Source organism: Pyrgilauda ruficollis, unplaced genomic scaffold (genome assembly GCF_017590135.1).
Source record: "Pyrgilauda ruficollis isolate IOZ18807 unplaced genomic scaffold, ASM1759013v1 scaffold5, whole genome shotgun sequence".
Classification (NCBI taxonomy): domain Eukaryota; kingdom Metazoa; phylum Chordata; class Aves; order Passeriformes; family Passeridae; genus Pyrgilauda; species Pyrgilauda ruficollis.
Window position 1 is genome coordinate 2,430,392 of NW_024526599.1, and position 26,485 is coordinate 2,456,876.

The 26,485-nt window shown below is 39.8% G+C and overlaps 1 protein-coding gene across 1 annotated transcript in view; it reads left to right on the plus strand.

Moving 5' to 3' along the window:
- CSGALNACT1 (chondroitin sulfate N-acetylgalactosaminyltransferase 1) overlaps nt 1-22,929 on the plus strand; it is a 40,902-nt gene extending 17,973 nt beyond the window's left edge. The window contains exons 3-10 of the mRNA XM_041479924.1: nt 6,459-6,715; nt 8,320-9,242; nt 15,034-15,250; nt 16,448-16,549; nt 17,334-17,512; nt 17,866-17,960; nt 21,052-21,133; nt 21,492-22,929. Of these exons, the coding sequence (XP_041335858.1) occupies nt 8,609-9,242; nt 15,034-15,250; nt 16,448-16,549; nt 17,334-17,512; nt 17,866-17,960; nt 21,052-21,133; nt 21,492-21,781 (1,599 nt within the window). The 5' untranslated portion in view covers nt 6,459-6,715; nt 8,320-8,608 and the 3' untranslated portion in view covers nt 21,782-22,929. The remainder of the gene's footprint in view (nt 1-6,458; nt 6,716-8,319; nt 9,243-15,033; nt 15,251-16,447; nt 16,550-17,333; nt 17,513-17,865; nt 17,961-21,051; nt 21,134-21,491) is intronic.
- The last annotated feature ends 3,556 nt before the right edge of the window (nt 22,930-26,485 follow it).

A 26,485-nucleotide genomic window follows, 5' to 3' on the forward strand; every position in this document is an offset into this window, starting at 1 on the left:
CATTTCTGCCTAGACCTTTTCTGCAGAGACTTTGCTGTAATTTATCTTTTCAAGTTCCCATATTAAAGAATTAGCTAATTTAATGATAAAGGTGAAGTCAGTGAGATTCAAGTATAATGTGAGCCCCAAATTAAAAAATGGAAGAGATATTTGGAAACTTCTTCTAGAAAGAGAAAAACTGTTTTACTGAAATAACTGAAAGAGCTTGGGCTTTTCAAAGAATTGCTAGGAGATGGTTTCCTGGTATATCAAGGAAATGCTGGGCCTTTGACCAAAACCACAGATCAAAACAGTGGTGATGAACGAAGGGAGACCTTGTGGCATGTTGTTTCCGAGTAAGCACTAACCTGCAGCAGGAAGGAAGTGGGGGCTGAATCAGGGCCCTGGCCCCTTCCTGCCAATCAGTACAGACCAGACTGACAGCGAAATCAGATCAGTGCAGCTGGGGGTTGGTACCTGAGCTGTGAGAGCTGTTAATGCTGCATGTATTGGTGCTCTGTGCAGAGCCTGGGTGGCTTCTCTAATACTGAACCAGGCTGCAGTTGTTTTCTGGCTTCCTGATTATTAGTTTGTAGTCTGAAACTTGATTTTCTCCTGTAATGTAAACCACAGATTAAAAATCATTTTGGTCAGCAAAATTAGTCCCTATCCTGCTAATTCTTGCTCAGCCTAGATAACCTACCTAATCCTTAACATCTTGACTATCAAAATGCTTTTTCTGTTGTTTTCGTTACTCTTATTTTTTTTATTTAAAGCTCTGTATTGATACCACGCTACCCAGAAAATTTAATTTCAAGTACAAGGAGCTCAAAATTTAGAGCTCTGCATTGCAATAAGAATATAACATTAGACTTGTGGAAGCCAGATGTCTCTTCTCAGTTTCCACATGGACTCAGGAGGGAGGAAACCTCTTCCCCTGCCAGCTCTGCTGGAGTTAATGAAGTTCAAGTCCACATCTAGATTGGTACAGAGCATTCTAGCTGTACCAGGGATTTCTGGCAAGGGAGGAAGACATAATCTCCAGGTCAGGCTGGATTGTTCAAACATCTTTAAAACTCTGTTGCTACCTTACAGGGATCTTGATGGAATAGGTGCCTCCAGTCACTGTAACTGTACTTTATCACCTCACAGCTTTTCTCAAATCAGGGGGCTTTCACTGCACTGTGCATTTATACCTGAAGAGCTGGACTGGCAGCTAAACATATGAAAAGTTTTATAGCCTTGACTAAAGAAGTCCTAGTTAAATACTGGAAGAGACACAAACTGCTTTCCACCCTACAGCTCAGCCTAGCTAGGCTTTCCTGTTTCTGAACACAACTTAGTAATGCACAGATAAATGATGCTTTTGCTTAATTAGATAGGTGCTAGACCTTCCCTGATTCATGATCTACATCACAGGTGTGCATACGCTGGGCTTCAGATTTCACTGAAAGTCTGGCTGTGGTACTTTGGGATGTACATCTGGCAGAATCCTTGGAGTTCCTTGCATAAAGTTCCTTGCATTAATATCAGCTTTATACAAGAAAATGTCTTAAGTAACAGTCATGAAGAGATGGGTCTAAACCAACAAGCATTCACAGAGTGTCCCCACATAGGTGTAGATCTGTTCAATTTTACGGGCCTTGCTGCTGCTGACTTTTTACTTTCATAAAGCTGTGGTCATCTTCATTCTTAAAAGGAATGGCTGTTCATTCCTGTGGTGGGAGTCAGTTTTCTTTTGCTTGTGTAAATCACTGAGGGTGCATGTGTAAACATTTCAAAGTGAAATAACAGCATTTTTTCCAAGTCCAGAATTAAATGGATAAGCAAAATCTATCCCATTATTTGTTTTAATCAATAAATACTAAAGGATTTTGTGTTTTATCCTTATTAATCTGATTCTGAGATATTTCAGAAGCTGGTATAGATTGGTGTTATGGAAAAGCTGAGTTAGTCTATCTGGGAGCTCTCTACATGCAGAGAAATTATTGAATTAGATCTTAAAATGAAGTAAATTAGAGTAGCATTACTTAGCTGTTCCCTGGCTGTAGCTTGTCCTTGTTTTGTTAGCTAATTTCCTACCAAAAGAAACTGTTCTCAGCATGCTGCTGTATTTGATGTTGTACAGGGCTGCTGCAGCATCATATGATTGGAGAAAAATGCTCCTTTTTTCCCAATCTACAAAACAGAGATGGTACTCACCTAAATGAAATGAAAGTGATGATCATGTTCAGAAGATGCTGATCTTCCGGCTAAGTTGGACATCTCAGCTGTCCAGTCCTACCATCAATTTTTAGTTTCTGGAAACTATGATAGTTTGCTAGTTTGCTCTTAAAAGGCCAGGCTGAATTCCAGCTCAACTCAAAAGCATATTTTTTGCGTCCATTTTAGCAAAGTTCAAAACTTTTTTGGAGTAACTGAATTCTTAAAACTCCAGGCCAGAGCCTGATAATGAGAAATGGACCTTTAGAGGAATTTTTTTTTTTCTTGTAGTAGCATAGAGATGGTCTTTGTGAGTCAAGCATTTCTGCAGCAGCATTGCATGCTTGTCATCTCTTCTCTGCATTTTCTCTTTGGAGCCTGGATCCAAAGAGTATGGATCTGTCATGTACTTACTGGAGGAGGGACAGAGTGGTGGAAACTTGCAGGAAAGTCCTGTGAAGGCTTTTGGAAATGCCCTATAGTATCCCCAGGTAAGAGTTGATTGAGGATGTGGAGGTTGCACATCTATAGATCAGCGTGTTTAGCAGAGAAGGGTGGTGTGTTTTGGTTGTAAAGTTGAAATCTGAGTACCTCATACAAAAAATAGCATTCCTAATACAGACCCTTGCAATGGCTGGTTATTGATCTCTGGAAAACTGCCAGGTCTTACACAGTTATCTGTATTTATTGTTCTGTTTATGTATCTGTATTCAATGGCTGGTTATTGATCTCTGGAAAACTGCCAGGTCTTACACAGATAACATTGTTCTGGGGCAGAGAAAGCAGCTTTAGGACTGTTGTTGCAGTTACTTGAAGTAATAGGGGTTTTATCAGAAAAAACAATGTTATTGGTGTGTGGAGATAATTTTAGGTGTTACACTGGTTCTTTTCAGATGTAGTTAGAAATTAATTATTGTTTATCCTCTGTGGGGGATTTTTTTGGGTTTTTTTTTGGTTTTTTTTACTTTAAAACTAGTTTCATTAACAGTGGAGAAAGCAATGGTGCATTCACTCTTTTGTGTGTATACACATTGATAAACCCACACACAGAATAGGTATGCACTGGGAGGACCAAGGGACCTCAATACTCCCTTTGTGTGCTTTATTTAAAACGGAAATAATGATACTGTAGAAGAAGTAATTATTACTGGATGTCTACTGTAACAGTAATAATGGCTACTGTAAAAGTTAAAACAACTCTGGCATATGACAGAGCAGAAGGCTTTCAGAGTAATCTTGATTTCTGTCTTTAGGAAAGTTCCCTTCATGAGCAGTGAGACCACATGTATGTGGATGGTCTCACACAAGTACACATGGACCTCAGAATTCAGATAAAGTGGCATGGCAGATAAAGTTACTGCTTCACCCTTATAAGAGGAGCCCAATTAAATTAGCAGAAAAGGGGTCCAGATACTATCAAAGGCAAAAGTTAGGACTTCTGCACTGGTTTTGTAGCTTTCAGAGTGAGAGGTCTATAGCAGTATCTTGAATGTAAGCTGCTTCTTGAATGAAGCAGCTACTTCTCAGTTCCCTTTCAAGACAAAAATATAGTATTTCCAGGACTGTTAAAGATTTGAGGGTTTCTTCTTTTGAAGTCAGCTTCTAACAGTTGTAACCTATTTGCAAGATGATCAGACTGTAATTGTTATTTACAGAGGGGAACAGTGTAATTGTCCTTCTGTGGGCAGGGTTAGATGTTGAGAATTTCCAAAAGAATGTGTGACAATGTAAGATTTTCTGTTGAAGATGATTCTGGAATCAAAGATTAGGAAATGAAGAGTTTTACAGTAAGTTGTCTACTGTCTTCAACTATTAGCATTTAGCATTTTCATTCTGGATACTATTTCTTACTAATCCTTTATTTGGATTGAAGATTGGAAACCAGATGTTAAGACTTTGAGTGGTTTGTTTGGGATGTGTGAGTGTCAACCCAAGACGGAGCAGTGGAACTTTTAACAGGGGACAATACAAGAAGGTTAAGAAGGTGCACCCAGTCAATTTATTAGACAGGCTTTTTTCTTTATTCGGCCTTTTGTTTAATTCAGCCCTGGAGAGATGAACTGAGCTGAGAAGTAGTTGAGAAATCATGATCTGGCCATAAAGAGAAATAGAATTAATTTTTGCATAAAGTATGTAAATTGTTATGTGAGACTAAATTTTAATTCCTGTGACATGTCCTATTCTGCTGAGGATCTTGGATTTCTGTTGAGAAGCTAAGAGGAAAAATCTTGTTCCTAACATTTAAAGCAGACTAATTTGTCTGCAGTGCTATGCACAGTCCTTGTAATTAAGAAGTTCTAGGGAAATTACAAGTGGCTGCAGAATGTTTTTCTCTATTTTTGTAAGGCACTTAAAGTCTAGGTGGAACATCTGTTTCCTCCTCCCCACAGCTCATTTCAGAGATTATTATGATTCTAGTGAAATCTCACAGTGACATGTGCTGCTATTCAATGAAGATGTTTCAAACACCTACACAAAACCTAATTGCAGCTTCTGCCACTTACTGCCTCTACTGAAAAAAAAAAAAAAGAAAAGGAATTTCAAAGTTTTGTGAGCTAAAATGGGAGTTGCCAGTCTGAGTTACACCTACAATAAAAAGCTGTGATAGAAAGTACTTAAAAACATGGAATTATCCAGCATTGCTCATGTCACGTGCTGAGAGATCACTGCCTCTGCAAATATGACTGAGCTTTTGCCATTCATTTCTGTCCTCAACATGAGGAGTGCGGAAACTGTGAAGCTCAGAGAGGAGATATATATACAGAGATACTTTGGTTTGAGTCCTTTTCTCCTGCACAGATTCTCAGTGTGGTTTACGAGAGTCAAAAATTCAGACTTGAAATACATTGTCATTTCTGTGCAGAGATGAATTTCCTGTATCTCTACAGTCCAAGAAAAATTCAGATGTTGGTGAGAAACAGTGATGGGTGCATACCATCTGAAATTTCAAACCAACCAATTTTTTTCATTTTCTGCCACTTCCTGTGATTGGGTGCAGCACCCTCCACTGTACAGAAATGTTTACAGAGTGCTTAGAGTGACGACAGAATCTGTTTCTGTGTTTAGAGGATTTTTTGGGCCCAGGCTCCTTGAAGGCAAGTGAAAAGCACCTCTGTGAGCAGGGCTGACCTCTGGCTGGGCTAACAGGTTGAACTGAGGTTGAAGATGTTTTTGCAAGTGAAGGCTTTTTTGCGAATTAATGTCCTTTTCCTCAGCCACCAGACTAATCACTGCATATTTGTTACAGTTTCTCCTTGCAAAGAGACTAATACTACTTGATGCAGCTGACTGCTGTGAAATACAGAGGCATTTTTGTCAGTTCCTAGAAAAAAACTGACATTTCAGTTTGTCTTCTCTTCATCTCAGTTGGTGTGAAACTGTGTTGGTCTGGTGAAATCAACAGAATGGTTGTTAGGAGGAGTTACCATCCCTGGCTTTCTGGTACTTGCCTACGCAGCTGACATGCCTTAGCTGTGACCACCTTTGGTGTTGATTTAAAGCAATCTGCTTTTTTTGGCACTGACCTGGATTGAGACTGCTTTCACAAGCATGCCCGTGAGATAGTAGTACAGTAATAGCTGTATATTTAAATGTCAGTCACTGTAAGGCAATGCCACTGAAGCTACCAGTACAATTTAATAAGACAGATCCAGAGTGTAAGCAATGAAAGATTCTTGTCAGGATGCCTCCAGTCGTGATGGTAAAATCACTGTGAAGAAGGTTGAAGTCCCCATGGTCTCAATTCCTTACTATGAAAATGGTGTTTCAAAGGACAAAGTAGCTCTGCTAATTTACTGTCTTGAAATATTTATAAAGATCTATCTTTGATGGCTGAGATTTCAAACCAGAAAACTATATGGAAAAGAGATAGTATCCTGAAGAGAGAGGTGCTATACTTTAGTGAAGATAGCTGTCTATATACATATATATTCTAAGGTCAACATTTGAAGAGCTCTTTGACCAAAACTCAAGTCTGTTACTGCTTACAGAAATTAAATAGTGTGTTTATCTAAGCCATTGAGATGTAATTTCAGTTTATACCATGTTAGTACAACTAATCCTTTCACTGATGTTCAGCTTCTGCCAATTCAGTCAATGGACTAATTGTATGAAGGGAAGCATACAAGCACAGCAGTGTTTTATGTACTACATCTCACCACTTCCTGACCCTGTCTCCCTGCACACTACCTTCTTACAGTCTTCTAGCCAGATCTGTTGTACAGTTAGAAATGCCCAGATTAATTTTCCCTGCTTTGACAAGCTCCTTTACATTGCAGGAGGCCAACATTTTTAGTGCATCCATAGGAAGCGTCTCCACTACAGCCTTTCACCACACGAGAGACAGACTGAAGATGTAGGCAGCTGACAAATGTGAAAGCAATGAAGAGGTGTTCTGAGGTTGACAGCACTTTTCATAGTACACGCATTTTCTGGGAAAGGCATGAGAAGGGAGATAAACAGGCAATGATTTTGGCAAGCTGAGAAGAAGCTGTAGCAGACCAAGATGTTCCAAAGAGAAGATTACATGAAAAAGGTAAGGGCACCAACTTAATCCTGTCCTTTTCTCCTGCTGCTTGAATATTTTCTTGAAAATCAGCAGTTCTTCCTTTGAAAATGCTGACATTTTCTGGAGAATCCTATAAATGCTATAAAAGTAATTTAGCATTACTTTGAAAAAAATACTGTACTATTTTTATGGCTCATGCTAGCCCCCTCAATTCCTGCTCAAAGTTGGGTTTTTTCCCAGAAGCTCTGCAAACTGATAAAATAATAACAGTCCAAACATCAGAAATATCTCTGTGTAACTGCTGCATATGGAGTAATAGTCAATCAAGATGGGGGGTGGCAGGAGGGGGGAAGCCACAGAGCAGTTTATAAAAAGTCCTACATAAGAATTTGATTCAAGACTAGAAATAACTCAAAATAACTCTGAAAGTCTTATTCTTAGTCAAATTGCTTTTGCTTAAGGATGTGTCAGCAAGGAGATATGCCTAAAAGGACTGTGACTCTGTCAAAAGAGTGTAATGATGTCATGCGTGCATCCAAGGGGAGAGCATCAAGGGGTTAATTTGATTGCCTTTGTGTCTAACAATGTGTAATCCAGGATGCTACTCAGCCTTGATACCTAAGTGTACAGTCAGCTGAGTAAATGATGAAGCTCCTTCCACCAGTATGGGTTTGAGCCAAACCCAAGGGATTTTGAAAATCCCTCTGGTAATGTTCTCAGCACAATTGTTTTAATGCAGCTTATAGCTAGATCAATATTCAAATTCAATCATCTATTTTTTTCTCTTTTCTATACATACTTGAAGAAGCTTTATTAAAAATTATAATGTTCCCAGTTCCACCTTCTATGTGGTCTATAGCCCTAGGCAGACTGGAAAACATAGTCATACTGTACATTTTTGCACAGATTTTCATAATGTTATGAGAAACAGAAGAGGGACTTGAAATATTAAAATAGTGTGCAATGATGATAGTTTCAAAATTGCAACAAAGCTTCTGCTGAGTTTGGGTAAAATCAGTCTGAGTGTTCCTAGAAAATATTCTCCTCCTCATTTTTTTTTGTTTTTATGGGAGCATCTGGTAGGATGTCAAACAATGATAATTGCAGTAATTGGCCTTGATAACAGTTTTTAGTTTTCTGGTTATCAGATTTCTTCTCCAGGTCAAGCTTTATATGTTCAAATAGACTATATTTGTTACTGGTGTTTCTGAAAAAATCTGCCTGGAAGCTAAAATGTATGTGGTAGCTGTGGGACCGAGTGCCTTCCTTTCAAAACTTGAGTGAACACTCCAAGATTTGAGAACACCTGAAGGGCCATTAATGCTTGGATGAACTGAGCACTTTAGCATCCAACCACTAGACTCTTCCAAGTTATTCTGAAGCATGGGAGTCTTTGAGGCCTGCACTAGTTTTCCATTGGCAATGGGCCAAGCCATATTACTAACAATGTAAGGGATGCATATGGGATTTTCCACACAAGGATCTTGGCACCTTTAGGGTCTTAGCGCAAGCACTTCACAGCTTTGAGATCTGCTAGAGCAGCTGAGAAACAAGGTAAATTAGAACATGCTAAATGGTCTGGACTGAATGACCGAATTCTAACTTGTCTGTCTTTGTCATTTATCTTTCAGGTCCTCAGGCTCCATCAACCACCATCTGATGATATTGCAACAATGTAGGTGTTGCCATGAGGATCAGGACATGTCCTGTCTGCTTCACAACTTGTATTTTGGTCCTGCTGGATATACACCAGAGAGAGCTCCATGTAGAGGCAGAGCACATATTTCAAGAGAGCTGACAAACCAGTCCCTGCACATACATGTATCTGTGTAAGAGTACTCCAAGACCAGAGGGCTCTGTGGCACTGCATGGATATAAGAACTGTTGCATGTGTGGGGTTAGACTCTGCTTTTTTGAGATATGATGCTCCGACGAGGATTTATTCTATTTCTTCCCCGACTTGTAGGCCTGGTGGTGGTGGCCTGTTGCTCAGTGTCTATTGTCTATATGTTGGCTTGCACACCCAAGGGTGACAACCAGCAGCTTGCCTTGCCCAGGGTGCATAGCCCGACGGTGAAGGAGGGATATGAAGCCGTTCTGCAAGAGCGAGAAGAGCAGCACCGCAATTACATCATCAGCTTGAAGAAACAAATTGCCCAGTTGAAGGCTGAGCTCCAGGGCAGGACCGAGCAGCTTAAGAATATGCAGAACCAGTACCCAGACCCCTTGGACATTCAGCTTGACCACAGTAAGCCAGAGAAGGCCCAGGCAAACCTGTTGGCTTTCCTCCGTTCCCAAGTAGACAAAGCAGAGGTGCACAGCGGTGTTAAGCTGTCCACAGAGTATGCGGCAGTGCCCTTTGAGAGCTTCACCCTCCAGAAGGTGTACCAGCTGGAGACAGGGCTGACACGGCACCCGGAGGAGAAGCCCGTAAGGAAGGACAAGCGAGATGAGTTGATAGAGGTGATCGAGTTAGCAGTGGGGAGCTTGAATAAGCCAGATGGGCTCAGCAAAGCAAAACCCCGCGTCTACACAGCGTCCGACTTCGTTGAAGGTTCGTATGCAGAGAGCGGGTTAGAAGGTGCACACCGTGCTGGGGAGGAGTTCTGGTGTGACTGAGTTGCTGAAGGAGATGGGAGCTGTGTCAGAGCACAGATGTCTGGGATGGTGTTAGTGCTGTGACCTAGTGATGCTGTCTCAGGCACAACTGCAAAATGGCAGCTTTCCTGGGGAACAGGACTTGGTGACAACAAAGCCTGCCAGCCTCCTGTAGTGGCACCAATATGTGCTCACAGCTCTCTAGGTTATGCACTAATGGTCTTGCTGGCTTTCTTATACCATGGTGAAATATTCCAGAGGGAGGAAGCCTTTCACGTGTCTCGGAGCTCAAGAAACTGGAGGCCTGTGTACAGCTCAGTCTGGGATCAATGAACCTTCCTTGTGTCCTCCCCTGCAGGGCAGGTTCTTGGTTCTGTAGGTGCAAGGGAACAAATTCTAATTCTTACTCATCAGTGCAGACTGATTTGTTTGCAAATGCAGTGATCCATGTATTGGGGTTGGAAACAAAGAGACTTGGCAGAAATTTTCCCTGCCAAATCCCTTTTGATGTCTCTGTGACCTCTTGTCACTCTCTTTTTCCCCAACTTCATTCTCCCAAGAATGAAAAAAAACTGCCAATGAAAGGACAAATCCATTGCTCTGTGTAAACTTCAGTATGTGTAGGGAGGACTAAACTTATCTGTTTCTGTTCTGCATTTCAAGTATAGTTTTGGACTCCGATCTTGTTTTGGAAACAGTGCTCTGCAGGTGCTACTGCCTACACAATACACGAGTAATAAGCTGGATTCAATGCCAGCTTCTAGCAACTTAGTATAAGTCCAGCAACACAGCAACCATGAGTCCCTTAATCCAGCCACCAAGCCAGCTGTTTTCATTTTCTGGAACTGCCATGGGCAGCTGGAGATTTCTGGGAGTGCCCACATTTGCACTGAAAGTAATAGCACTAACCCTCTAAGTATTTTCCAGCTGCTTAAGCAATAACAACAGACAAAACTGTGTGCCTCTCCTATGTCAAATGTGGGGCTACCACTCTCTTCTTAAGGTTGATCGGGTGGAGAGATGTACTGAAATGAAAATCAGGTAGTCAGGGTCAGAGACAGGATTTAAAATCTGAACTGCTGCTGCCAGTACGTGGGATTTGTGTTCTTGTTTCTGCTCTATTTAGAGATGCCTTTGACACCATCTTTACTCAAGTGTGTTGCTGATCCTGAATCTAGAACAGAGTTGTGCATAGTAATCTTGTTTCCTTGGGCCTCCTATGTGGATTTTTCTTTTCTTGTGGATCCTGTCAACTGCTATCACTTCTTCAGTACTAGTTCATTGCTAGGCAGGGTGGTGGTGTGTGACAATAAACTCAGTTAAGGTCTGTAGCTCTTCCTTTTTTTAATTTTGTGCATATATTCTTGTCTTTGCCGAGGGAAATGTTTATTCAAACACTTCTTGCATTTAAGGATAAATGTTTTGTCTCTGTGGCTGGAGTGTCTTAAAATTAGTGTTGTAGAAACTCTGCAGTTTCTAGACAGAATAACTTGTGAGTGGAAATTAGACTATGACCATAGTACCTTACGTTTGAGTTAAACTCCTTCTCAGCAGATTTGCTGTTACATGAAATTTGGATAGGATTATCAGTTCTCTTTCCAGAGCAATAGCTGACATGTAGTGGAATTTTCCATTTTCCCCCCTTGATCAAAACCAAGAGAGCCACACCTTCTCCCTGGAGCTCAAGATGTATCCATCTGGCTGCTGCTTTGCTTAGCTTCTCTCTTGACAGAGGCACTTGGACTGCTCAGCAGCTATAATGATCCCCTCTCCCCCTTATTCCTCCCACTTATGAACCAAGTTCACCAGCTTTCTGCCAAGGGGAGTCAGTAAGAAACAGCATGGGAAAAAAAAAAAAAAAAAAAAAAAAAAGGAAATTTCTGTGTATTATAAGCAGGCAAAGGACTGCTGTTTCCAGTAGGAAGCCAATTGCTCAGAAAGCAGGATAACAGGTCTGGTCATCAATTTATGTAAATAGCAGCAGCGCCAAATAGAGCTGGGAGTTGTTCATTTTCTCAGAGATGGAGATAATAATTCGGAGACTGACAAGCGTCACTAGTGTGTTCCATAAGTGAATGGAATCACTGCCGGATGATATTCTTTCCTAATATGAACAGTTACAGAAAATCCCTGATTTTTAAGAAATGCTCTGCCATAACACCTTCAAATATGCTGGATCAAAAGTTTTCCTACTTGAAGTATGTGCCTGTCTAGTGACTGGAATTTTAATCAAGGTCTCAGAGGCAAATGAAAAAGGAGTAGCTTTGCTTCCTCAAATGGGCAGCTACTGGTAGTGGTCTATCTGATGGAATTTTGCCATGGAAGCTTACTGGGAGAAAGGAATGACACTTTTCATCAAAGGATAAGATGCTGTATTTTACTGCATGTGAAGTGGGAACACCATTGTAGTACTGAGTTAAAACGAGGAAATAAATTCAGATAAATCCTCATAGTGGCCCTACATCATCTAACAGAAGGGAACTAATGAACATGAGTCCAGTGTTTCTAGAGACACTAGGAGACTTGAAGCCTGTAGTCTGTGGAACTGAGGCTAAAATTGTCATCCACTCAACAGCATTTTGTTAAGAATGCATGGCTGTTTGCACGTTTCATGTAGATCCACATAGGTGGCATTTGTTTGCTTGCCCTGCTGAATAGACATCAGGTATTTTCCATTCCTTTAGAGAGCCCTGGGAATTGCTGCTCTGAAGACTTGAGACTTACTGCTCTTTCAGTTCTTCAGCCCAGGCCATTTTTGCTTCTCACTTGTTCTTTTCCTTCATCTTAGGGCCATTCTATCTGCTGACACAGAGCTCCTATTTACTTTTTTACATGGGGTTTCCAAAGGCTTTGACTTTTCTCTCTGCCTCTGAAAGGAGTGGTGCATATTCTGAAACATATCTACTGCAATGGAAGCAATAGATGATCAATTAACCTTCTTTTATCCATATTTAATATCTAGTCTCTCCAAGGCTTTAATTTCAGAAGCAATCTTTTAAGGATAAGGTTTTTTTGTTTACTTTTTTGAGACTACTTTTTTCCTCTCCTCATAGTTCATATCTTGGAATTGAGGCTGTTTGACACATCTTCCTGAATCACGTAGAAAGTCCTGGTGACATAAATAAAGTAGAGCCTTTGGAAATGGAAAAAATTTGTAAAAGGCAGGATGTTCTGCTGGGTGAGTTGCCAGAGTGACTCAAAACATTCAGACTAATTTCCAAGGCTCACTGCCTGCCCTTGGGCAAATCACTTTGTTCTCTGCTTCTAAAAAGAAGATACTTTAAAAGGAAAGAACATTTTTTTTAAATGGAAAACAAATAGTTTAAATATGCATGAAGAATAGCCATATTTAATTAGAGGCATTAATCTTGCATAGTTCTCTTCAGAATAAAATGTTAGGATTATAAATTCTTGGATTACCATTTTGCAGAATTGTCTGCACCTAAGCTACTTGTTTTCAGCCATAGTAGAAGTACTAAACAAGAACAAAACTACAGAGTTAGAAGCAGCCTCTGTGTGTATAGCCCTAGGAGGGACTCCAGCCAGGTCACAAATTCTTGTGACCTGCATTCTTCTTTATGATACTTCTGATTTGGCAAGGTTTCCTTTATTGGATAGCACATCTCTCCAGGGAAGTGGAATTTGTGGGGTCACTGTTTCTTGGTTGGGGTAGGTAAAAGAGGATGTAAAAGCAAAAGCTGAGATGTTGTGTGGTAGATACTATTAGATTTGTTAATTTAATTTACATCTTTTTTATTCTGAAAAAAATGTCAGTTCACTGTGTCAAACATGTGAAACAGTCCTATGAATTTATCTCTAAAGGAAATGTAAATCAGATTTAATTTAGAGTTTTGTTTAGCTGAATGTCAAAAGGTTGTCTTAACCTTTCAAACACAAACATCTTTGGTAAAACCTGTGTTCAAAAACTGCCTGAGCCAATGAGTGCACACAGCAATGCACTCAGATCGTCAGCAGGCTTAATGTAAGAATAAATGGGTGAGCAGAGTTCAGAGACCTAGATTTCTATTCTCTGGCCACCAGAAGGACGAAATCAAGGGACTATTAGGCCACTATTCAGATGAGCTCCAGTTCAGTAACAGATATAGTTCATGGTCTGCAGCTTTTATGCAGAGTTTATGAAAAAAGCTAGGAGGAGTCAAGGGCACAACTTTGAAAGATTAGCAGCAAAAGAATTATGGAGCTGCTATCTCCCTAGATTAATTTACTATACTAGAAGGAGGATTGGAGCATTTGTTGAATCAGCTTATATTAAAAATAAAACATGAAGTGAATAACAAATCAGTAAATCTGCATATATTATTAACCAGCTGAAGTGTTCATTAAGAATAAAACACTTGGAGAATGATAGTGAAGATAAGACAGTCCAAGGAACTCTCTCCAGATAAAATCACACCTCATTAGTCTTTTGATTATACCAATGTAAAACTGCAATACAAGATAAAAAGATTATGTCACTTTGCTCTGTGAAGAAAACTTTGACCCAGACTTTCACAAGAAATACAGACAGAGCTGATAGTCTATGGGTCAGATGCCCAGCAATGTTACACATCAGGGAATAACCACAATTTTTTTAAAAGCAAGCCTTATTTTGGTCTTGTTTTTCATAACCAGAGGAAGCTATGCTTCCTAGCCAGATGGAGAGGAAAAAAAAAGAGGAAAGAAAAGAAAAACAAGTTAAGAGGAGGAGGGTTGAGATATTTGTGCTTGCTCTTTAACTTCTGCAAGAGATAGAAGGCATTGCAATTATACTCTTGTACTGATTGAGTTGTTAAGATGTTTACAGTGGCTTAATGACTAGTTAGAATTAGCATTAATTTTTCTTTCTTAAACCTAATGAATTTACCAGTGAAAAAGCTTTATTTCAGTGTATGCTGTAGGGACTGAAGTATCATTTAAAATGGGTAAAATCTATAGCCTTTTTGCCAATTTGATCTCATTTAGGATATTATAGTATTTCAGTGGGACATGATGAAAGCTTTTATAGTTCATGCTGGCTCTCAGCATGAACCAGACTGATTTCATCCATCAAGTATGTCAAAAGTTTCTTCCATACAGGAAATAAATACATGATTGTATGAATTAAGTATCCTGGTCTAGCCTCTGAGAAACTGTAGTGTTATCCTTGCAGACATTACTTGACCAGGAGTGGGCATTCACAAAGAAAATAGCAGTCTCTTGAGAGCTGAGTAACAGGAGAGTTTTGTCCTGACTGGCAGTGGGTGAAGTTGATGGCCGGGGCCTGTTTGCACAGTTTTATCAGGGGACTTTCCAGAGAACCTCCCAGTGCTCATCAGCAAATTGCCTTTCTGGGAGATGGCCTAATCCCTCCTGTTGCAGAGAGGCAGACTGCCTTTGCAGTCCCTCTGCATCCCATTACCATGCATGTCTGCAGTGTGCAATTGGAGCAGTCTGGAAAATAAGGACAGTACGTCTGCTGGGTTATACTGAGAGTGAGCAGTTGGTAATCTTCAGGGGTTTGTAACTCAGCCAAGCCTTAGAATGTGCCTGCAAGAATACCAAACAGCTCCTGCATCCCAGGGCTGTGTCCCTGCTACAGTGATGGCCTCCTCCAAACGATAGTGCACTGTGTATTGGTTTAAAAGTAAATATCTCATTGCCTCTGCTGCGTTTTTAGCTTAGATGTAGCAACTTAAGATTTTCTCCTTTTTTTTCCCCCAGGAGCCCAAGTTTAATAAAAAAATTTCTTTATTTTTGTTTTCATGTAGGGATCTACCGTACAGAAAAAAATAAAGGCACATTGTATGAGCTGACTTTCAAAGGAGATGCAAAACATCAGTTCAAGAAGATTGTTTTATTCCGGCCATTTGGTCCTGTAATGAAAGTGAAAAATGAAAACCTCAATATGGCTGATACACTTATTAATGTCATTGTGCCATTGGCTAAGAGAGCCAGCAAATTTCGGCAATTCATGCAGAATTTCAGGTGGGTTTCCTTCAATGCTGCCTTTACTTTTTCTTACTTGGAAAGTAAGATTCAATTAAAAGAGTTATCAAAACCTCACTCACTGCTACTTTTACATAGCAGTTCATTGTGCCACTAAGTGATTTTTGAGATTACAGACTGAAAGGCCTTTAGTTGCTTAACTAAATGCATTGTGATTAGCAGAAAAAGCAATTATATTCCAGTCATCAGAGTTTCTGATTTGCATGTACCTGACTTAAGAGTCTCAATCTATTTTTTTGGGCACATGCAATTATGGCAACTTGAGGATGTTATGCAGTAGTTGCAAAGGAGCATTTCTGAGGAAAAGGGGAATGAGTGCTCCCAGACACTTTGTTAGGCTCCATTAGATAAAATACCAAGGCAACAAAAGGCAAGAAGGAAATGTATTTAAACTTTCAGCATAGTTACTCTTAAACTATTATTTTTCAGCACAGACATGATGTTCAGAGGGAGAATTTAACTGAGGTATGACTTTAAAAAGCTATCCAGAAAAGACTGTATTATCAAAAGATACTTACTCTTACAATGGGATGTTTCATCTAATTACAGCCATCTAAAAATAGGCTCCTTGTCTAAATTAGCTTTCTGATTAGTATTCTGATTATCTTGTTTTAGACTGGGAGAAATCACCCTCTGGTCGTGCTGATCTCTGTACTGATTATAGATGAACTCTTACTAACTGAACTTAGTACAAGTGAGGCACGGTTCTAGCATTTATTCAGATTGGTCTTACCCTTGAGCTACGTGTTTGATCTCTGCGTAATACTTAGGTTTTAGTAAATGCCAAAGATCTGAAGTCTGGAATATCTGTTACAAAAACTCAAGGTTATAAGGTAGGGTATTATTAAAATCCCCTTTCTCATGTTCTCCTGAGTGCTGCTGAAGTTATTGCCTGCCTGATCATTCTTCCTGGGGCTGGATGGCCTCTTTTAACAATGTCCTATTAATACAACAAATGCTGCTTAGAGAGCTGGTACCTAATCTGCCTGGAAGACAGACTTCTGTCTCTTCTAAGGGAGAAAGTGAGCCTCTTTCTCAGGAGAAGAATGTCTGTCAGTGAATCATGGCCCCAGGAATGCCTCTGAGGTTCACCCTCCTCTCCCTTCCTCAGCTGCTGTAGATTATTGAAGGAAGCTAACTTCTGGGACAAGTTACAAATCTGTCTCTTTTCTCCAGGGAAATGGGCATTCAACAGGACGGAAGAATTCACCTCACTGTAGTTTACTTTGGAAAGGAACAAATGAATGAAGTAAAATCAATACTTGAAAATACCTCTAAGTAAGTACCTGAACATCTCGTGCTGTTCATATACAGCGATCCTATGTGGAGACTTGATAACTCAAAACTCATAGCTGTGCCAAAAGGTTCTAAAGTGCATTGCAGAAAATAGTTTTCTTTTTGTATCAAATGAAAATGGTGTTACCCAGAATCCCATAGAATGGTCTTTAGAACTGCAGAGCAGATTTCAACTCAATTTACCTCAGTGCAACTGCTTTTTTTTTTCTTTCCTTTTTTCCTTCCCCTGCAACACAGTGCTAACTTTTTAGTTCTTTGAAAGTGGCTTTGACTGTTAGGACTGAAAGCTGACTTCCAAAGGCAGGTGGAAGACAATTTCAGTACAGCACAAAGGAACTGCATACTTTTGGCCAGTTCTGCTCTGTTGAGTTTGGTTACATAACTGTGTTTGTCAAGATCATGTGGCATTACAGCCTCTTACTTGTCTTCTCTGTAGGAAGACCTTTGTATAGATACAGTAATGTAACCACAGGTAATTGAAATTTGCATACTGAAGATATTTTTGTTAATCTAAACCTTGTTGAGATTTTTGTGAGATCTGCCCAAAGAAAAGTCTGTGAGAAGAATGCTGGTGTGTGAGTACACAGGTCAAGCTCTGAATCTAGATAGGAAATCTCCTCAAAAGTCAAACATCTCTTCCCTCCAGTTGCTGTCAGAACTGTGATACTACAACTTTCTACATTAATTCTTTCATATGCGGTTCCCACCCTCAACTTGTATTAAGAGCTGGATGGACAGGGTAAGTTGCTGAATATTTTCCTTCTAGGTCAGCCAACTTCAAGAACTTTACCTTCATCCAGTTGAATGAAGAGTTTTCCAGGGGCAAAGGATTAGATGTTGGTGCTCGATTTTGGAAAGGAAACAATGTTGTTCTCTTTTTTTGCGATGTGGACATATACTTCACAGCCGACTTCTTGAACTCCTGTAGATTGAACACACAGCCAGGTACTGCTCCTCATGAAGTGCATTGTCTTTCAACAGGTTCCATCTATTATGTAAAATCCTTCACCAGAGTATTCTTGTCTTTGAATTGCTAATGAAGCTACTGTAAATCAGTTGTAACAGTTCCTGCTCCAAATCTGATAGAATCTCTTGCCTTCAGCATCTGTGCTTTCTGGAATAGGATCTTCTTATTAATTATATCCTCACATTCACATTCTCATGGAAAGAACATAGGCTAAATGCAAAACTTGTGTGACTTTATCTGGATTTGGTCAGGCCTGGACTGTACCTTGTAAGAGACAAATGTGTTTTATACAGCTTTTAAAAAAAAAAAAATAACCCATTGTCATTTCCAGGGAAGAAGGTATTTTATCCTGTTCTCTTCAGCCAATATAACCCCAGTATAATTTATGGTCACCATGATTCCATACCATCTTTAGAACAGCAGCTGGTAAGTACATGCTTCTCTGAATGCCTGCTTTTATTTGAACAAAGCATTTTTTTAAAGGTACATGTACTCTTGGATGGCATTTCCCTATTCCTTGTGCACAGTGACCACCACACAGACAAAATTAACTACAACACTCACCCTACTGTGAGTTCTGCAGTGTGTTTCACTGGGAAGTACATTGGTGCCATTTATTTTAAACCTTTTTGAAGTTTTTACATGGAAACTAAGAATTTTTAAAATGTCTGCTTCTCTGCTAGAAGGAATTTCCTAACTAGCGAACAATTCCTCCATGGTGTGCTATCTTGGTGTGACAGTCCTTGACTTGCTCTGATTTCTTCCTATCACTGAATACTATTTGCATTTGAAGATATGACATTTGTAAAAAGCAGAGCTGTCCTCAGATCAGTCAGTAAAAAGAGAATTCCAGGGGCTGTCACAGTTATTCCCTACTCACTTGAACACCTTGAAAGTGGCCTTTCCCTTCCCACAGTTCATGACTGAAGTGCCTGTGAACAGACAGTGTGTTTCTGAAGTGTCTGAGTCAAATCACATGCTTGGAGCTGTCACTTTATTCTGGCACTGATACAACACAGCACAGCTCCACTGATTTTCATTTCACCTGCATAATTTTGATGTGAGAACAAAGCAATATTTTTAAAAACATTTCCATAAGGCGCATGATTAAGACATGTATGAGTCTCCTGGATGAGGAGGGAGCTGTTGTGAGGAAGAAAGAGCACACAAATGAGAGGTTCACATGAATGATGAAGCCATTGCTTGGCACTGCTGCAGACACTGTTCTCCATTCTCTTGTGCTGTGGTGTTGCACTGTTCTTGAACCTAAAGGCCTGATAGAAGGGGGTCTTGCTTCTCTCCAGAGTCAGTGGGTCACAGTCCTCTGCCCACTAGCACTGCTAAGTGGCTGAATTTTCAAATTGAAACATAAGCCAACTATGCAGCTTCACTCAGTTCCCCCGGGCCAGGTCCTAACCTGCCACATCTGCCTCTCTTACTGCCAGGCACTGCACTTACTAGGGCTCATCCTGTCCCAGGCTGGACTGTCCCCAGAGCCTCCCAGCTTCTATTGTTGCTCTGGGTAGGTATGAATTAGGTGTGGTGTGAGCCCAGGGACAGTCACAGTTGAAAAAGATCACTTGGGATCTGAGTCCAGTCTTCTGTGATCACTACCCCCACCTTGTACAGTTCCTCTATAAAAATGAAGAATGAGAGTTTGAAAAGTCAATCCAAATTATTTTAAAGTATTTTTTTGTCTACTCCTCTCTGTGTTATGAGACATATAGCCAGAAAGCCTTTTACTGAAGAGTCTGGAAAATTCCTTGTACTGTTTTTTTCTCAGAAGAAACTTGTTCTGATCATACCATTGGATTCACATAAGCTTTTCTCTCTCTGCTCAGAGCCTGTCAGGGATCCTCAAGCTTGTAAGAATTGTGCTTAGGGAATGAAATAAGAGTTTAGCTTTCAAGCTAGCACAAATTCCACAAAGTACATTGTCAGGATTGTGAAAATACTTATAGCTAATATTTGAATCATAAAATGCGATGCTTATGTCAGAAAAGCTTCTTGATTTAAAGAAGTACAGCCAATCACATTTTTCGATATTTTTATATTTTTAGGCCACATTAGTTGTCAGGCATAATGCCAGATCTATGCCAATAAAACAAGACAGTGTTAGCTCTCTCTCCTGGAACTTGGGCTGCTGAGGAGAAAAAAAAAAAGCCTTCAGAAATCTTGGATAGAATTTGATTTGTGCAACAGCCACTTGCCCTAATGGGAAATAATAATGCTAATGCACATGAGTAGCTTGCTGTAAGGGCATCATGATGGAGACTTCTTGTTACAGCACAGGCCTGACAGATACAATCTTAATTCCTTTTAATTGGCTTCTGCAGTAATTTGGCTTTTTCAAGGAAAGGAGAAATGAGAAATGAAATGTATATCAATGTAACCAGTAAAATAAATTTAAAAAAAAAAAGCATTTGAATTGACAAGAGTTATGAACAAAAAGGGGAGGCATGAATGATAAATCAGGAGAGAAAATTGTGGAAGAGCATTTCTTCATAAAGGAAATACTAGGATTTGTAAATTCAGAAATGGAAGTTCTCTTTCCTCATCTTCTGAAATTCTGTCACAACAAAATCAAGATTTTCTAAAGCAGCTGCTAATAGATAGGTTTCTAACCAGGCATTCAAGAGTGTGAAGTACTGCTGACTTTCTCACTTTAAGGATTTAAATGCCTGTCCCAGTACCTTGAAGCTCTTGGATGTCTCATCAGATTGGGTTAGGTCACTCACATGCATGAATTATGACCTTAGATATCTGTACTTGGATATCTGCCTTTCAAAGTTATAGCCACAGTTTCTCAGTGCTCTGATTTTCTACCTATAATACATAATTTCATAGTCCATCTCAGGAAGGCAGACCATTCACCTTTACAAAGGCTTTTATGGGACATATATCTATCACCAAGCATTTCTGGAGTTAAATTTTAGGTGGATATAGCAGTTCTGTAATGGAAAATTATTCTTGTTACTCAAAATCAACATAATCAAAAAGCTGTTGATTGTGTGATCAAATTAGAACCACTGTTTTCTTCTAGAGCTCTTGTAGTTGACAATGCAGATGCCACCATCTACAAAGTGCACAAACCAGGGAAGCCAGACTCTGACAGCAGAGTCTGGCTTCCCTGGTTTACCAATATGTTTCTTATATCGGGTGTGAATCCCACAGAAACAAACAATTTTGGAGGATGCTTTTCCTGCAAAGAAATAATCTCCAGAGATGTGATATTGTTCTACTTGGTCTACAACAGCAGGAGTGGAGCAAAACCTGATTGTTCTGGATCAGGGGGTTTATCCATGATAGCTAAGAACACAGCTGTTTGTGGCTGGGGGGAGGCAGATATATAGATATATCCAATGAGTATCTACAAAAATGAGTTCAGGACCAGCTGTGGATTCACATAGGGAAGAATAAAAGGGCAGTTGCTCCTATTTCTGACCACATTCAGGTCAGAGTGCGCGGTCTGAAAGCATTTCTGCTTCTTTGTAAATATTCCTTTCCCTCCATGCAGATTATTAAAAAAGAAACTGGATTTTGGAGAGACTTTGGTTTTGGGATGACTTGCCAGTACAGATCTGATTTTATCAACATAGGTAAGAAAAATGCACTCCAATACACCTGTATTTTTGCTAAAACATAGAAAATGATGATCAGCCTCTCTTTCCTTTGCCAATGTGTATGTGTCACTAATTTGCAGCATTGCTGTGGTTAGATGTTCAGGCTTTTCCTAGGTGCAACAGAATTACCAGAATCTAAACACTGCTTACAAATAAAATTACAAATAAAGAACTTTTCTCTGATGGTGAAAGATTTGAAGATGGGCAGTTTAATGTTCACAGAAAGTGTGTATTTTAAAGGGCTGACTGGAGTCAGAAAACAGCTGCAGTGCAATTAATAGCATTGAGTTTGCTAACAGATATCTAGTTTTATTTTGAATTGTGTTTGTGTCAGGTGGTTTTGACCTGGACATTAAAGGCTGGGGTGGTGAAGATGTGCATCTGTACCGCAAGTACCTTCACAGCAACCTCATGGTGATCCGAACGCCTGTCAGGGGCCTCTTCCATCTGTGGCATGAAAAGCAGTGTCTGGACGAGCTGACCCCAGAGCAGTACAAAATGTGCATGCAGTCCAAGGCCATGAATGAGGCTTCTCATGGCCAGCTTGGGATGCTTGTTTTCAAGCAAGAGATTGAGACACACCTGCATAGACAGAAATTGAGCAGTAAGAAGACTGCTCAATGAATCCAGAAAGGGAGGCTGAAAGCCCCTGAACTGGACTTCAGGGTGTTTTGGAAAAGAGGTTTTAACCAGAAACGCTGGGATGAAACTGAAAGAGGATGGAGATTCCAGCAGGACGGCAGCAAAAGAAGTGGGAAAATGTCTGTCCTCCATACTTTTGTTTTTATTCTAATGGGTTTTTTAAGTACTCCACTATGCTGACTGTTCAACACTTGCTTCTGGGGAAGACTTGAACACTTGATGAGATTCAAGGTCACATCACAGAGACAATAAACATTATATATTATTATGTGACCAGTGTGCTATTCACACTAACAAATGGATGTGCTTTTCCTTTGAAATGTTTGTAAGATGTGTACAGTTATTTAAAGGATTGACCTTTTGGTGGGCCAATAATTAGGAGTTATTTTCTACATCTAACTTGACATATCTAAAAAGGGCTATTTTTGAATAAGTACAGAGACTCCTGCTCTGAGAAGGACATCTGATTGTTAACCATGGTAAAGCTGGAGTGACCAAAAAATATTTTTCCTTTAAGGGGCTGGAATGGGGGAACAGCAACAGTGCATTAACAGGCCATTCCCAGTTAATCCAGAGAAAGAGGTTTCTCAGAAAGGTTTTCTCTTCCTTAAGTTTAGAAAGCACTTACTGGTCAAGTGTGATGATTGAAAAACGCTGGAGGGTACTGTTGTTCTCCTCTGTGGACAGTGAACCAAAAGCAATGAGCCACATCTGTATCATGTGAATCACATTGTGTATTTCTGCTTTAGAATGCTGTATGTATTTCAAGATTTATTTTTAAATGAAATTCATTTGGCTTGAGAATTATTCTGCCATACTTCAGGTTCTACTTCTAGCCTTAGTAGGAAATAGTACAACCTTCCAATGCTTGGAAAATGCTCTGCAGATCTGTGTTCCTGTGGATGGGAACTGGAATAAATAAGTGATTTTTCTACACAACCTGGGCACTGGAAGGCAGAAGCTTTACCATGCTGAAGAAAAGCAAATGCACATCAACTTGCAGTACTGATTTTGTAGGAGGCTTTAAACTCCAAATGCCAGATACCAACAGTGATGAACATTTTCTGACTTTATACCAAAGTATTTCTTCTAAACCAAATACAGTCTTGCCCAGGGTATAGAAAGCTTCCTGTAATTAACAAAATAAATTTTTGTGATGGACTACTGGACCCTGCAAATTCTCTTATGATAATTATAGGTACTAATTGTAAAAATTAGTCATCTTCTTAATAGTTTTTGTTGCAATTGCCTAAAACTGTTGAAAGTCTGAGTTACTGCTCTTATAAAGCATTTTCTTTTAATGCTGACTGCTATTTGCCATTTTAATATATACTAGCCAACAAAAACTGCACGGGCTTGTAAATCCCATTTGCTTACCTAAATGCTGTTTCTCTAAGCAGCCTCTTTGGTTTTTTGATTCAGATTAATTCAAGGCAGTCTGAACCAGATTCTAATTTGGTTTTTGGCTTGTAAAAGCTGAAGGAAAGAAAGGTAGCACTGAACAATGAAATAACCACTCTTTGTTGTGTGGCTGTGCAGTACGAAGAGTGCTATGAACCTCTTTTGAAAGCTCTGCATGCAGGTTCTGCAGACAGAGACCATGGTGCTGTAGGTACCTTTTCCTTGGACAGGTTTATATGTTTTTGACTTTTGCTAGTGCAAAGGATCTGCATTGCACTTGCCTTGCAAATCACCAAGTGTCCAAAACACTGCAAAAGTACAAAAAGAATAGAAACTGTGTATACTTTAAAACCTCAACCCCAAAATACATCACTTACCATAGAAACTTCAGCAATCACTCAAGAAGATCCTCCAAAGAACTGCTTTGTTCCCAGAACACATGATAAATTATTTGTAAAGGGCTTTGTATTGATGAAGTAACTTTACAAACATTATGCAATAGGAGGAGACAGGTAGTATGGCTTGATGAGTGCATGTCAAAGTGTGGTAATGCAGCTGCTCCAAGACAAAAGTTGTTCCTACAGTCCCACTTAAAACTGAATTTGAAACTGGGTGTTGTACACTATGAAAGTTTCATAATCATGACCTATGTCAATCCTCACCTTAACTATTTCCATGATTGTTTTATTGAGTCTTCCCTGAGCCACACTTGTAGAGCAGAACTAGACCAGATGAACTCCAGAGGTCCCTTCAAGTCTCTGTTAGTCTCCAATTCTAAGCACTGGGCAATTGTAAATTCAGCACTTTGTTACTTTGTAAGCATGCCATCCAGATCCTGTCAGAGATTCACAACTTATGTTTTTAAATAGCACCTTTGTGATCTTCATGTATGTCCTTTTCCACAGAGATGCTGTTCCTCTTGCCAGGAATAATACTGTACATGCAGTTTCCATTCCTTGGCTGCAGAAGCCAGTTAGACAAGAGCTGAGATGGTATCAGTGATGAAGAGATCCAGCCCACAGTCACTGGCCACATCAGTGATGTGCAGGGCAATCTATCACAGCAGAGATCTGTCAGGGCTCTCTTAGAGGGGGAGACTGCATTATCAGAGAGGTGAAGAACAGCATGAGAAAGGGAAGCTGTTGTTACTTATGTTTCTGTCAACCAAGTGGAGCTCTAACAGGTCTTCCAGCCCATTTAGAAAAAAGGTGAAATCCAAAGAGAGCAGCCAACAGAAAACCAGATTTTGTTATGAAGGTGGATACCTTCCTTGTCCCCAAACCAGCTTGTGATCTTTCTCAGAATGATAACTGATTTTATCTTTGTTGAGGAGGGACTATGGAGGGCCCTGTGCAGGTGGGGAGGCCATCTAGAGACTGCTTGCTTTACTTTTTGATGACTGCAGCATACTCTGGCTAAAGGCATCGAGCAAAACAAATTGCCATGCTTCTCCAGGATTCATGATCTCTCCATCAAGCAATTTGCAAATTGGCTCCTCTTGTAATCCTTGCACAGCATCCCTTGAAGAAGGAAAGATTCTACATAGAAACTCCCAAAGGTATGTCATCACCCTTGATTCTCAACTGCTGCATGACATCTTTGCTCCACAGACTTTCAGGGTAACTGGATTTTGGAACAATAGAAGAGGCAGTCTTTAGGGTATCTGTTCTAGCAAGGTAGTTGCCTTGCAGTCAGTCCAGTCATCTAAATCTTCATATTTCTTGCCTCACAGCAGAAAAGTGGGTCTTTGAAAAACTGAGGCATGACTCAAACATGTGGGATGATGTGAACATGGATAGTGGTTTTCCCTGGGCTGTACTGAGACAATATTTGCAAATAAGTAGTTTAATATAAAGACAGTGAATCTACTGGTCCACTTGTCAGCAGGTCAAACCCTGAGGGGTTTTACTAAAGATCTTAGAGCTAAAATTAGGTCCTGCTATGTCCATGACAGACTGGCCTGCATCTTATTTTGCCAGTTAACACCCTGTGTCTCAAATGCCTTTTTAGAGCATACTTTTCCTCTATCTTTACCAGCTCATAGGTCTGCAAAACACTTCACAATTTGTCTCAGCAAGATAACAGCTATGGCACATTCTTCACATGAAAACAGATGTTTTTCTGAAGGACCTTTCATTTTGACCAAATTTTTAAAAGAAACAGGCCATAAAGAGGGAAGGAGGGATGTTCCCCCCCTACAGATAATCTAACACCCTTTGTCATTATTGATGCAGATTATAATGAGATTATCTCTTTGATACATGTGATATATGGCTCAAGAAGCTCATTAAGTCATTTGCAGTGGCAGAGTGTCTTTATGTTCAGAATCTCAGTTTACATTAACGTTTTATTTCTAGCAAGTGACACTTGCTGTAACTGGAGTGTAGTTATCCCCTCTTTCCTGGAATGGAAACTACTTGTCAGCATAGCTGAAATTTTAAGACCAGATGATCACAATTTCTTTAAATCTGTATTCTGCAAAACACAGCTTAATGTAAGACTGGACATTTTGACTGCTTCTTCAAGTTGAGTAGCCCTGATCTAACAGAAAAGAGAGAATAAGTAAAAAGAGGTAATGAACTGAAACAAGACCAATTCTTATTCACTATTTGAGGATTTTGCCTCCAAAAAATGATGTTTGCAGATTCAGACCCCTCAGCTGCAGTTTGTCATGTGCAGCAACATGAGGGAACCTGGATGAAGACTAATTTGTTATGTGATTCTGTCCAAGCTCTCCCCCAATCTTCTGAATGTTGTATTTAAAGAGCATTGTAATACATAAGAAAAAAGAACATTATGTTGAAAGAACAAGTTCTATAATAAAGTTTACACCAGATGCATCTCAGTAATTGGGACAAAACTTGCAACAAATAGCTCCATTTTGGAAAATAGCAAATTCTTTACTGGCAAAAACTCTTCTGTAAACTGTATTAATACTGATATAGGTGTTCCTTCTTACATTTTTAGGTTCTGTACATGTGGTTGTCATTCATACAAATGACTCTGTCCCATCTTCTTTCCTTTTCAAAAAGGATAATCCCTCTCAATGCAGAAAGGCCTGCATGGGAGTTAAATACAGGTTAAAATAGTGAGGATCCTATTCAGAGTCTAGAGGAGTTTAAAAAATGCACTCTTCATGTGTGCAAATCTGTTGTCACAGAGAGAACCTTTCACTGAAAGGCATTCAGGGTTTTCTCGGGTGTTTGACTGAACATCCTTCCTTCCAAGGACACAGCATTTTATAGAATTAAGCTTCACACTATGCAAATTACATATCAAGATCAA